General features: G+C 42.3%; 1 protein-coding gene across 1 annotated transcript in view; it reads right to left on the bottom strand.

Annotated features, from left to right (window-relative positions):
- Positions 1 to 98: 98 nt before the first annotated feature.
- The window catches only part of LOC307235318 (mitochondrial intermediate peptidase-like), a 39,204-nt gene continuing 24,745 nt past the window's right edge, over positions 99 to 14,557 (bottom strand). Inside the window, exons 17-19 of the mRNA XM_080007354.1 lie at positions 12,155 to 12,276; positions 10,390 to 10,463; positions 99 to 1,009 (exon numbers count right to left, since the gene is read on the bottom strand). Of these exons, the coding sequence (XP_079863480.1) occupies positions 909 to 1,009; positions 10,390 to 10,463; positions 12,155 to 12,276 (297 nt within the window). The 3' untranslated portion in view covers positions 99 to 908. The remainder of the gene's footprint in view (positions 1,010 to 10,389; positions 10,464 to 12,154; positions 12,277 to 14,557) is intronic.

Genomic DNA, 14,557 nt, shown 5'->3' with positions numbered 1-14,557 from the left:
GCACGGAGCGTGTTCCCAGCGCCATTTAAAATGGAAAATGAAACCGAGAGGCGCTGCTCCCCCCCCCCCCTCCCCCCCCGTCCTCACCCCGCTGGGAGAAACTCTTAGACAAAATAGAAGCTGCAGTATCTGTCCAAAGTCAAAACACTGGCCAGATGACAGGAAGAGCAGATTTAGTATTCTTCCTCACTCTGATTTAATCAGGAAACAACAACCTCATGTTTGGACATGGGCTGAAAAATGATCGCCAGAGCCTGTGACGGCCGTCCCATTCCCTGAGAATTATATTAACATAACTATTATCAATGTATATGTTATAAATATTACCTGTATATTAAAACTCAATGTTTACATTAAAGGTAGTGTGTTGATGGACATTTGATGAAAGGAAAGACACGTGAAATTTACAGCGATAGATTTGTCATGACACAACAATGCGGTGTGTCTTTAATTCCATTTACGAACTCGAACGTAAAAATTGTCATTGGAAAACGGTGAATCATAAAAGTAAAACAAAAGAAAAAAAAAATACATGTTCATATCTCCTGACAGTACAACCGTCTGGTAAACAATGGTAATTTGCACAGCCGCATTGAATAAAGGTATTACATTTTTTGAATTACATTCGGTACTTGAAAGATCTCTTGTTGCTTTTCAATTTGCAGCTGCATTTGGAGATTCACTTGCTGACCTCCCCCCGTTCACCGGACCCATGAGCAGGTCTGTTGAGAGCGGAGACGAACGGTCGCTTCAATAACAGGAAAACCCAAATATAAAAGCAACGTGTGGCAAGCAACTGAACGGACACAATGCGCGCTTTGGATGGGAATGCCGCTCTCCCCGAGTCAGTGGGACCGTCCCTCCACCGTACACCGGCTGAGCTCTTGTTTCCATAGCGACTCAACACCTCAGCTCTCTGAATCCATGAGGAAAGTCTCAAAGTTTGGCTGGAGCTCCGACACCAGCGCCTCCACCAGCTCCTCCGTGGTGGGCCGTCTCTGCAGCATCCCTGCCACACAACCAAAAACAAAACGGAGTGAGCAACACTTTTGGATATTTTGATATTTGTCGGATGTTTCACTTTTAGTCGCCCCCACCCCCACCCCCACCAAATGATTCAATATAAAATCTCGAATGAAATGAAGCAATCAAGTAATCAACCACCTATCAATGATCTCTCTATTATAGTTCACATATACAAGCGTAACTCTTCGCTCTACAGGATGAGCTTCGCAATCTGTGCAAACACAATCCGTGCATAATTGGTGTCCAGCACTGCAAAGCCACGATGGTGCTGTTGTACTCTCTGAGTGTCCATGGGAATATCCGTCTGTGTTTGGAGAGCCCGTCTGCCAGCTCATGCGTGGAGGGCTCCCTTGCTCGCTTTACAATTCCTCCACTTTGAAGTCAGTTCATTTCCCCTTGTGTAGCTGCCAATGTAAATAGGCGCCCCGCCCCTCCCCCTCTTTCCTGCATGGGTCACTTCCAACACACCAACACACGCACACAGCTTGTCAGTACAAGCAGGCTCAGACACAAACACAAAGAGTTTTATAGAGGGGCTCAGAATGCCCACACACACACACACACACACACACACACACACACACACACACACACACACACACACACACACACACACACACACACACACACACACACACACACACACACAGACACGCGCACGCACACACGCACGAGCCCATCAGTGGAGCCGCTGTCCTCGAGTGGCTCAGCAGGTGGAAAGTAAGCCCCGGCTTGGCCGTGCTCACGGCCTCCCAAGCTGGAGACCTCGGATGACGGAGTCAGAGCAGGGATCATCGTCTCCTCTTACCCACTAGTCGCACCCAGCCCCTCGGCTAGGAAATGATACCGACGTGTAGGGGTCCTGTGTGCAACTGCAAAGGCCCACGGACACAGGGGCACAAGCCAACCCACATGAAAGCAGCCGTCTCCACCCATTCATGATGGTCCTAATTAGAGAGCTATGTGATCGCTTGAATGTGACCACTGTCGAGGTTGCTGCCGTTTGCTTCGCTTTTTCAAGTGAAGAATAAAGTAAATGTAATTACTCACTCGACGATATTTACTCAGACTCATTGGGGTCGTCATCATTAGCCAGGGTGTCCCCAAGGGTCATTCATGTTTGTGAGGCACAGTCTTGATTGGCCACGAGCTTATTGTGCGTAACCACCGGGTGTCATGACATTTCACTGCATACATGTATGACCGCATGTATATGTATGTGACAAATAACCTCTTGACCTTGAACCTGAACTCGATAGGGGGGCAGGACTTAACAGTAAGTTACCATAAGTGTGAGTACACAGAGATGGCTGCTGCCATAGCCAACTGCGTAGGGCCATTGTTGTTTAATCAGTCACATTCCAATGCGCCGTGAAAAAGGACTTGGGACTCAGACAGGGGCCGACTGACAAGTGAACGTGGTGTACGTAACATTTGTTTTTACGTTGATGTAATGATGATACCTGAGGGAATCCATCATGACGTCACAGACGACCATCAAATAACAAAAATAACAAATTCGCTCTATAGCGAAGTGACCTTGACGAAAACATATCATTTCATTGTTAAATTGGGCGTTGCAAAGACATGTTCTATACTAATACTTTATTCAATTTAGTCCATTATTTGACATTCACAGGCGTCACATGTGACAATGATTATGACACCATGTAGAAGTTGCAACGAACGTTTAACTTTGGTCAAATGAGCATATTCATATATCTCTATATTGTTTATGTATCTATATATATTATCAATATATTGTGTGATTAAAATGACAGGGAGAAAGTATCCACCATTTTCTAGTCTATGACACCTGAATTCCTGGAGAAAATCCGGTGCAAATGATCACATAATTCACCCTAAACACCTCGCATGTCATCAATCAAGATTCCTACACAATGCAAAGTATGAAGTCTTGCCATTTCGGAAATAAATGAACTCAAATTCAACGTAATACTGTAAAAAAAATAAAAATAAAAATAAAATAAAAAATAAAAACTCTCCCTCTCGCATGCCCCAACACAGTCGACGAACAGCCACACATAACCCAACGCTGGGGGAAGATAATTGTTTGTTTGTTTGATGAAGCTCGAGTTTGAGGCCATAGGCTGTCTGCTGTGTCACTAGCACTTTCCCTAACAGGGGCAATTTCCTGGCGGCCTGGATGCGGCGCGTTGACGCCCGAGGCTTGTTTGACCTCAGGTCGGTGTGTTAAACGAGCGAGGAATATCGCAGCGATGAAAGGGGGGGGGCGCAGCAAAAAGGCAGGAAAATTGTGCTTAAGAGAGGACGGAGGAGGGCTGGGTTCCAACGTGGAGGGGGTGAAGCACCGGGGGACGAGTGTCCTCACCCAACTCCCTGGGAGAGGAATGTACAGATAAGCTGTGAGCCATAACAACACTGACAAATAACATCTGATGCGAGAGGCGTGTTTACAAATGTTTGGAGGGTAACCCCCCCCAGTCAACGGGTAAGTCTGGTTGATAGTCCCGGCAGCGCCGCGCGGCGATTGTTCTCGAGGGCGCACACCTCCAAAATCTTTGGAACTCCGCGCCGTGCGTTTTAGGGTCATTCACGATGGACGCCTCTGAAGGAAGGTTGTGCGAAGAGGTACAAGCTGTACGATCCATCCATGCGTGACAACATAAGTAACCAGACGGCGTTGAATTCATGGAAGGAGATAGCGCCGTTTCAGTCCGAAGATTTGGGCTATTTTAATACCTCGGGACTTCTTCCTCATGTTTATCTCCACAATCTGCACAAACGACAATATATAAAAAAAAACTCCACTGACAGCAATAAATATACATACATCTAACACTTTCTATTGTAATTTCACTGCTTTTTTCTAGTTATTCAGATCCTTCCCTCAGGACTTCTTTGTAATGTTTACAGCAGTTCTTTCAGTTCCCCTGGTGGTTTGTGCACAGCGCCCCCTGTGTTTCAGGAGAATATCGCCACGGCATCTACACGGCAATGCGCAACTATGCTCATGCTCTCTGGTCGGGAGTGCGCCATGAGCCGCACAGCTCACTTGCGGCTACTATAACAAAGCCTTTAAACTGTTCTGTTTTGTAGTTTTTGGCTACTTGTATATATTTGACAATTTTATTTTTATTTTAACTTCACTTTTTACCTTATCTATTTTTTATTATTTTTATTCTCAATTGTTTTGGACTGTTATGCTGTTTTGTTTTTTAATGTGTGTGGAAATAAATCATAACCAAGGAAGATCTTCCACATTCGATTATTTGTGCCATCTCAGCCATATTTTCCATATAGGTTGACTAATGAATTAAGCAGTAAAAACGATCAAACCTGATACGAACGACTATAAGATGACAAATTAAAGCAATGGGTGGGATGTGAACAGCCAATAGACATGGAACCAAGCAGCCTGTGTTGCCTCACAGCACTGATGCGACAAGTCTTGGTTTTCTTTTTACATTTGAGAGCTTTACAGAAACACTGCAGTCAGTCTTGGCTACACTCAAAGGAAAAAAAAACTAAGCCACAAAGCAGAAAGCAAACTTTGTGCTTTGTGTGCTTTTAGGATAGAACCCCTGCCATGAGTGATTCATTATTTAGAGTTTCCATCTCCATTCATAACAGCACTGACACAGCCAGTGAAAAACAAGGCCCAGCCATCATTACAATCACTACCCACGCTGGCAACATTAGCCAAGTTGGCCTGTAAAGGTTAGGGCAAAGAGTGGGTGTTTAAGATTATGTACACTCATCTCACACACACACGCACACACACACACACACACACACACACACACACACACACACACACACACACACACACACACATACACACACACACACACACACACACACACACACACACACACACACACACACACACAGCATCTGCCTCGAACATGCCCCCGAACACCGTCCTGATTACATCCTTCTCCCTTTCTCTCCTTTACTGCCATAGCTATCACAGGAAGAGGCCACCTCCCGTCCCTGCTGTTCCAATTTCCGTAGACTTGATGAATCACATTTTGTCAAAAACATGTTGTCATCTGATGTTTCTATGTTTATCTGTCTCACTCGTGATGATTGTCCCTCCTCCTCTTGGAGAAGTAATGACGATTCGTTATAGATCATTAAATAGATCAATGGATCAAAACATGGTAATACCGTTCTTCAAAGCGGGGGATTGGTGGCAGTCATGTATGACAAAAAAGCTGTGCTCTTGTCATCCCATAGGTCATCTGCAGAACAGAGTTATTGCAGCAGTTCTTGATGATTAATAAAGAGTGGCATTGCAGGTTCAGAATATGAACTGGAGATAAACTCTTTCTTGGATGCAATGGCATACAAGTACCCTGTGTTGTATGCCAAGCCTGCTACAGCACAGGTAAAAATAAAAAATAAATTAATTGAGTGCATAAAAACTACTTATTTCTGCAAATTGTTATTTGTCAATAAGGGTTACTTTACATTTCAAAAGTTCAGGGGGCTTCAAGGTTCAACCGCAAGCCAAGGGCAACTACGGGATGGCTTGCTTGAAGGTATATTAAAACGATTTGCTGAGGAATGTGTGTGTTGCTCTTCAGAGTTCCAATAAAAAAAAACATTCCCACAATCGTGTGGGAATGTTCACATCACAGCCGAGATTCTTAAGCCTGTATATCTTCTGTTGCGAAACAGAAAAACTGTCTGAGCCAAATTAGCTATTTACCAAATTCACCAAAAAGAGCCAGAGTTTTCAGAATCCACCAAAGTTCCAATATGGATGCTGTGATTGCTGCTTGTGCATCAGTTTAAGGTCTTATAGGGCGTTGCTCTGTGGCCTGGGGAATATATCAAGTGTAATCCGTAATGTCTGAGGCCTCAAAAGGATCAAGTTGCTCGGACAGTGAGAAGGCCTATTATTTTGAGAGGTCTTGATCAATGATCTTTTAAGCCATATCAGGGAAAAGAAGAAAAAAGGGGGGGGGAAAAACCCTGAAATCCAAGAAGACAACTGGGTAAGAAAAGGTTATCAAGGTATCAGTTTCTAAAAGGAGAACAGTGAAGCACGCCCAGAGCAATGAAAGCTCTACAAATTGGCAATGAAACACAATGTGTTCAACAATATCTACTGGCTAGAGTGACATACTAAATTAAGCTAATAATTGAATCCTTTTTGCTCACAAAGTGGAGGAGACAGGTAAAAAAAGGAACATGGTTAGCATGAGCTAGATTAGTTATTTACTTTAAACGGGGTGGTGAGCGATGGCTATCTGCAAAATTAAGCCCTACGTGACTGGCTCACAGCTCTGACCCTACGATAATGAAAGCTCAAGGGACTACATTTGAGTTTGGTAGCATCTTATTGGCTGCCTCATCAAATTAAATGCAAATCCTACAACTTAGTTAATTTTTCCAACCTTATTTTTGTTGTTGTGTTCAACATTTTCTTTTTAACTTGAAAAGAGAACCGCTTCAAATATATGTCCGTTTTCAATCTGGACCTGACTTCCCTATCTTTTACAGCCATGGCTGCCATCTCGATTTGTGCCAGTGTTTAGCCCTAAAACCCCAGAGGTTTATGTTTAAGTTGGGTTTCCTAGGAAGCCTCCCCATGGTTTTTTTTAGAAAAACTCCAATGTACTTTATCCTTATTGGGCTACAGTATGTTTAGATTAAAATAAGATTGTTGTTCACAAAAGCAGACAAAAAAAAGAAAAAAAGAAAATGACATCTGCAAAGATGTTGTTCGCAAACTGTGGTATGGCATTATCTATTTACAGACATTTGAAATTTTGGAATGATCAGGGCTTTTGCATAGCCATAATTTGCATAGTGTCTATACATTCAATTTCATTGTATTGCTGGCTAGCAAGCCCTAACAACCAACCTCGTCAGCACCCTAAACTGAATAGATTATGGTGAGAGATAATAGGTGTTTTTGCACCACAGGAACCTTCTCATAGTTCCCAGAACTTTTGGAGGATTTTTGCATTTTTGTGTCCACACTGCTTGAATTAGGAACGTACATAGTTCTTAAAACTCTGTTTTGAGGGACTTTTTTTTTTAGCTCCTACTTCACGGCAGGGACCAACCGGCATAAGAGGAACCTTTAGTGACATAAGTGCACGGTGATGTAAGGTCCAGACAAAAGTCCACGGTCCCTCTGTAAAAATTTTTTTTAAAAAGTATTGTTATTGTCGATTATATTAGTGGATTGTATTTATGACATTTATTTTATTTTCCGACGTTAATTGAATGAAACACAAAATCTGTGTGCGCTGACCCGATGCATGCCCTTGCCTTACGAAAGTCAGAACTAACTTTTCAATGACCTCTTGTAGATCTAATATGAGTGAAGGTTCAGCAACTGAATTGCTTATTTCTTGGCTCAAATGTGTTCAGAAATTGATTTTAGTCGACTCATATGGTGAAATCATTGGAAGTTATGGACTAAATACCTCCCCAGTTTGTAGTTCAGCTCACCTAAGCGAGTCCCCAGGACTGTTTGATGCGAAAACACCTAATGGCAATGATGGAGAAATGTGGTCCAGGTTGTAAATGGCCTGAAATATCCTCCAGTGTTGGCCTTTTCCTGAGAAATAATCTTCACTTTATACATACCTTACATCCTATGCATGAATTACATAGAAAAACACCACCAGAGATGAATGACCCTTTTCTGCTCGTATCTGTGTAATGGCAATGCTGATATATGAACCCTGAATAGGTCTTCAGTCCAATGCCTTTGAAGGAAATTGTCATCAACAATTGTCTGCAAATAGAAGAATATTCTTTCCTAATACATAATACTATAAATAGCTTAGAACATTTTATGGCAATACTAAATCATGTGCTTCAAAACACATTTTTGGGTGCTTACGGGAGCCCTTTAGCTTCTGCTCCAAACCATTTGAAACATGTCAAGGTGTGAAAAGCTATTAAGTCCATGGATGCTGGAGGCAAACCATCCTCTCACTGCCTCTATAATTATGCCTTTGAAGTTGAAGGAGACTGCTCCTTTTTCTAAAGCAAAGTTTCAGAGGGGCCTTAAAGCCTACGCATGACAAGGGTGATGACAAACATTCCACTGAGCAGTTCTTTATGGCTTTTCAACTGGTCAGCATGGGAAAAAAAAAATGAAATAAACTTTTTTTTCCAAATGTAACGTAAGGCTTAAATGGTGATGGCTGTTTCCTAACAAAGATGGTTCTGGGTTCTGGGACCTGACCCCCTGGCCGGAGGGGATCCATTAGCTCCCGGTGTGGTTCCTGATCTGTGCTATGCAGCGGGAGGCTATGGGAACAGGTCGGCCCATAAAAGCCTTCTCTGTAATACGGGCCTGGGGCAGCATGGATTTCTGAAGTCAGTTGATCACGTTTCATTCTCTCCTTCTCTGGCCTTCCTCTCTCTTTCATACACTTTCTCTCCGACTGCCTCACTTTCTCCCTTTCCTTACTATTAAACACCAGGGTTCCTTTTCACCAAAGTCCTTCCTGGGAAACATCCAGCAGCAGGCAGGGAGCCATACAGATAAATAGGCTGGCTCCTGGTTAGCCTTGTTATGCCTGCTCTGGTTCCCTTATGTACCCTTTAACCAGCTGGCCTAAGGGGATATGAACGAAATGTAAGACACCATAATCCACTAGTGGTATATTTATGTATTTTATATTCTGTGCGCTTCTTGTAGTCTTTTGGCCAAAGTGGAGATAAAGGACATAAATCCAAATGCCTTATTCACTCAAATTTCATTCAAACCCTTCTTTTCCATTCCCTAATAGATATTCAAGACAGATGCTATGAACTGCTTAACCTGATAGAAAACAATTGTGAGAAGCTAAATGTTTCAACACATGTACTCTGTGGTTTTTATGACGATGCAGTCATGATGATATGCTTAAATCACAGGGACAGTTGTTGCAATCAAAATTCTGAGGTCGCCGGGGGACGGTTTACTCCCCAAAGCCTTTCTCAAGACAACGAAGTAGTCTAACATGAAAGGAGGAGATGTTAGCAGTCAAATTACTGCAGTAAATGCAGCTGCATAAAGTAAGGCTGATTCGGCTCTTCTACACTTGGCAGCGGCGCTTGTGATCATTTATATTGTTTTGGCTAGACATTAGTCCACATTTAAAAATGAGAAAATAAATACAGTGAGCCTGTGGTCTATACTTAAGGTAACACTTCAAAGTGAACCATAAAAAAAGATAACGTCGGCTTAACAACATTTATTCAAACGGCAGCTTTAATGACAGAGAGCTGGTATCTTGCCGTTTGTAATTTGAGAGGCTGGGCACAGCCGGGTTTGAGTCGTCGGAAGGACAATTTGGTGGAGAAGGAGGAAGGGGCGGAGGTTTCCCTGAGGGAGAGATTTACAGTGCACTGCATGCACTTCTTGTCATGACATTACTACTACTGTCCCTTTCCTCCTCCTACCCTTCTTACTCTGTCTACCTTATTCTCTCCACATAACCACACCTGTCCTGGTTGTGCTGCTGTCTGTTATGTCTGGACAGGACTCCATTACGATTTTGAAGGGAGGAGGGGTGCAGAAGGATGAGTGAAAAGGATGAATTGATGAGGAAGGCTTAAGAAGAGGAAGAGGCTACTGCTTTGAGGACTGACAAGGCATCCATCAAAGGCAATGGCCAACCCACGGCCAATATGAGAAGGGCTCAGGACTGGCATTTAAGTGCAAAAGGTCCCATAGCAAGAGCCGACCTCAGGCGGCTTGCGGCACCAAGATGGTTAGGGCAGCATTTCTTGGGTTTCAAAACCTTTCACCCTAAGGGTTTCACATTTCAGTGCTTAAAGTAAACTTTCTTTGCGAGATTAAAAAATCATGATAAATGAATAGGATCTGTTAATACCCGAAACAATTAAAAGCTGACTAGTGAACTTACTGCCACCTCTGTCTCTCATGAGAAACCCAACTAACAACAACTTTCTCCTAAGGTGCTCTTCAATATGACATTTAGCAAAGCCAAATATGTGTCATGGAAAAATAAAACAATTTCTAAATCTGATGAAAAGTGAATGGGAGAAAAAAAAAATGTTGTTTCCCAGCAGCATACTTAGCATAATGATAACACTTTACATGTTAAATTACATTACATGTACTATTCAACAGTGTAACGTGAAGATAACCTACTTACTGAGAGCTACCAGTTGTAAGCCCTCCCTATGCCTAAACTACAAGCAGCCTGGTGAACCTCACTAACAAGGTAATTGCTGTATGAAACTTAATCAAAAAGCGCATGTGGCTGATAACTCTACATGGATTTTTCCTGAGAGGATGCCAGTATGGAACAAAATAAAAAGTGGAGAAGAAAAGGCAGAGGAGGTGAGGGGCGGGGGCTCTGGGATCTCACTGGTCAGAGGTCGGACTCTTACCTTCCACCATCAGCATGGGCTCCTTTGCTCCTCCGTGGGCCAGCATCTCGCGACGGTAACGCTCACCCATTTCCCTAGGAGTAAGAGAGAGGGAGGTGAAAAAAAGAAGAGACAGATTAGGTTACAGCTCACCTGTAATCCCAACCCCCAACAGTTCCTCACACCCTCCCCACATCACTCGTCCGCCTCTGCGACCCCCGAGCACCAGCGGGTCTTTTAAAGCAGTTGAAGACTGCACCAGTGACAGGAGACAAAGCTGACAACTGCAGGTGGACCCATAACAATCGCAGCGGGAGAAAGGAAGGCGGGAAAGAGGAAGAACAAAAACCGAGAGAGGAAAATAAAGCAAACAAACAAAAAAAAAACAAAAAAAAAAACAGCTTTGGGGCTGGGCTGGGGGAGGAATGCGGTTGGGGTTTCTATTTTTCATAAACAAAGCCTCTGTGCAATCCGAGGCTGATAAGGGAGAGTCTGGCTTTGTGGATGTCGGTGTCTGTCTGCGGATTACAGCCGCCACCTGCCAAGTCGTGTGAGTTTCATATAAATGTCATGTTCAATGTCAAGCAGCGGGGACTAACAGTGTGCCGGCTGCGAGGCCGCCTGTCAGGAGGCAGTCGTCTCAGCCCTCCAAACAGAGAACAAGTGTACACTGTAACTCTCCTGTCATATCACTGACTGTTCACCAAAAACGCTAGACCTACAACTGACGGGCAAAGAAACAGAGTCCGGATTCTACGTTACCCCAACCGCCTTGCAGTCGCTGAGCAGAAATAAACCTAATGGAAATGTGCAACCCCTCTCCTTCTGTGCCAAGCTGGGAGGGAAGGTTTTATTGCAGTCACATGAGGACAGGCCTGAGCCATAAGGCACAATTCATTGCCTCGTCACCTTTAATATTTATATTATATGATACCAGAACAAAACTAGGGCTTCAAATGAAGCTCAAGCAAATATTTCAGACCATATGTAAACATTTTAGGTAAAATCTTTGTTAATTTAGTAATTTGTGTATAAAAACAAGTTATCATCAAGCTCTAAACGAGGGAGTAGTGAGTAATTCTGGAGGGATTTTTCTAAATAACACTTTTTAAAGCACCAACACTGTACTTCCCTGTGTAAAATTTATATAATATATATATAATATCATTATATAATAATCAATATATTCATAAAGCATTTCTCCCTGAATTTAATATGTGGCATTGAAGGGAATGTCATGTAGCGTGCACACTCGAAGATTATAGAACCAAAGCAGATATCGCCTGACACTGCTGGGCATATTTAATGAATCAGAAAAGGGTTTTGGAGATAGGTGCATAAAATTATTTATTATTGGGCTTAGTAAAGTCCAATCAAACAATACTTTTGTTTGCTAAATTCGACATTCTAGAAGTCAGCGTATTACATCAGCAGGATTGAATACAAAGGGTTAGAAAACATCAGTAAAATACAATTAACTCTTTACCAGTCGATGTATACATGTACCGTATTTAGCAGGGCAGGAAATCATCAAGAATTATTAAGGTTTTCTTTTATTGACCAAGTAAATAGATTTATTGGACTCTATAGCATGGTTACGTGGCAACTCAGTCACAATGCTTAATATACAGTAAACGTCACAGTAGATGGAGTGGAAATAAGGTAGGATGTAGATTTATTCCATTTAATAGCCATTTTCCGAGATTATTTTTGTTCATTAATGATTAACCTCTGGGTACCTTTGGCTTTAAGAAGTGCCCTCAGAAACCCAGTACACGTCTCCCACCTGTTTAATGGATCCTGAACGAAGCACTGCTTCCACACCATTGATGCCACGGCCCGGGACATCAGATAGGAATAATACTTGGCTCCGTAGCCAATCAGGTGACTGAATCGCAGCTGCCACGCCTATATGGGAAATAAAGAAATAAAATAAAAAGACAGCCCAAACCTCTAACTGTTGAAAAACGTGGAGGAGCTCCAATCAATTTAGCTATCATCAGGTTTTCCAGTATCAGGCTGGATATCATAGAATACAGTGGCTGCAACAGGAAGCAGAATTCTGGCTCCCATGTGAAGGAGCTATACTTAACAAAGGCAATGTGCAATTATCCTTTCACACCAAGCATTAATTTTGACAAAATGAAACATGTAATAGTTTGTTGAAGTAGTGTGTGTGGTGAGGGTGTAGATTGGTAAAGGGGAGCCAACACAGCCTTAAAAGGGTGTTCCTGCTCGTAAAATGTGCTGAGAGAACGGATGAGGTGTTCCTCTTTCTCTTTCAACAAGACAACATAGTGTAAATTAAGAAAAATAAGTCTGTTAACACCGAGATCGAAAGATAAAAAAACGAAAAGGCCCTAAAAACGTACAGGAAGCACACAGGTTTTGTGTTATCCAAGTTGGAGTCATTTGAACCGTTTTGTGATTTTATTGAATAAAGTCTGGTAAGGAATACGCCGAGCTTCACCAAAGTGCATCCAGAAAGTATAATTGTATATCATGAAATGCACAACAAACAGACAAATCGCATCAAAAAACATCTGTAGTCATTTAAAATACAAATAATATTCAAAGGGGCCATCCATAGTCTGAATGGCTGGAGACCCCCTCTGCCCCCATTCTTTTCCTACAGACTGGTTTAATTAATTTGTTGCTTTTTCACTTATATGTCTATTAGATCAGTGGCGTAAACACAGCCCTTCTTCCACGGAACCGCCATTAGAACTATGCTTTTAAAACATTTGCCTGATTTGGAAATTCCTACACTTCATAAATGGTAGAAAGCCCCTTTCCCTCTCCCTGCCGGAGGGGGTCCTTTTCCATAACTGCGAGGACAAGCTCTTCTATGATCTCTGCAAATGGGGACTTGAGGGAAATTCAGCTGGCAAACACTCAAACACTCAGGCAGATAAATCAGCCTGCAGCTGCCAAAGTTAACACAACCAAATTATGCCACTCTCACGTTACCAAAAATCGTCAGTCATCGCAGTCATTTTACAATCCCTTTATTTATGTAGATTCAATTATGATCTTGTTAATCTCCTGATGTGGATATGGTGCAGCGATATACCAACAGGTTACATATTAACTGGTTGAGAGTATATAGGTTGTGTGTTTATGCACAACTGCCACAATGAGCTGCACATGCTGAGAAAAATCACAGTCGAGAGATTGCACAAATACGTTTTTCAATGTCGGTTAAAGGAGTTCACCGTTATGATAATTCATAACAATGAGTTATGAGTATCATGTCTCCCTGTTGTGTTTTATCAAAAGCAGGCGACATTTTAGAGCTCAAAGGGGATTGCCTATATTTATTTAGGCAAATCTATTTGCCGTTTTGTTGCCAAAGCCTAGGACCCTGGGAACATAGGACCCTTTGTGATGTTCCTTTTATGTGCCATATCAATCTGGGGAACATAGGACCCTGGGAACATAGGAATGACCAATTCCAGGTCAGTGACATAACAGAAAGACAGAATCAAAGACTGCAGGCAGGCAGTTGATTAAAATCAGGGTATTACTGAGGTAAGCCACTTCAAGAAGCTCTATAACAAAGTTTGGATTAATAAAAAAAAACAGGGTGGGTACTAATATGGCTCAGACGAACAGTATGAGTTGGACACAAGTGTAGATAGATCTCTGGGCTTAATATATTTTCAGAAGTCATCAAAGTCGTCTTTCAGCTAAATGTCTCTTTGCAAAAATGTCTCTTCCTAGAAATACCACGTTGCGGTTGTATACCTCCGCCAACCTGTCAAGTTGCAGTTTACATCTATGTCTGTCCTCATTTATTTATTGAAGGAATTTAATAAAAAGGTACTAAGTGCATTTTTTGACAAAATGGAATTTATCACTATATCGACATGGATGATTCCAGTGAATAATTACCAGTGAGAAATGTGCTGTCTTCACTTATACTGTTTTACACCAAAATTAGCGTGTATACAGGTTGTTTTTTTTTAACACACGTAAACCCGCTAAAAATAGGCGATTACGCCGTTGCCATTGCTAGTAGATGAGTATGTCTTTCTTTTGTTTCCCTGGTGTGTCACGTTTGATGTCACATACACGCTGGAAAAGAGCCGAGTCGTGTTTCCAGCGATTTGGGAAAAAGAAAAGAAAAAAAAAGAAAAAAGAAAACAGGGAAAGCACCGTGGAGTATCCATGCCCGCACAGCAGCGCC

Source organism: Zeus faber (assembly GCF_960531495.2).
Source record: "Zeus faber genome assembly, chromosome: 9".
Lineage (NCBI taxonomy): Eukaryota > Metazoa > Chordata > Actinopteri > Zeiformes > Zeidae > Zeus > Zeus faber.
This window is presented reverse-complemented; position numbering and strand designations above follow the sequence as displayed.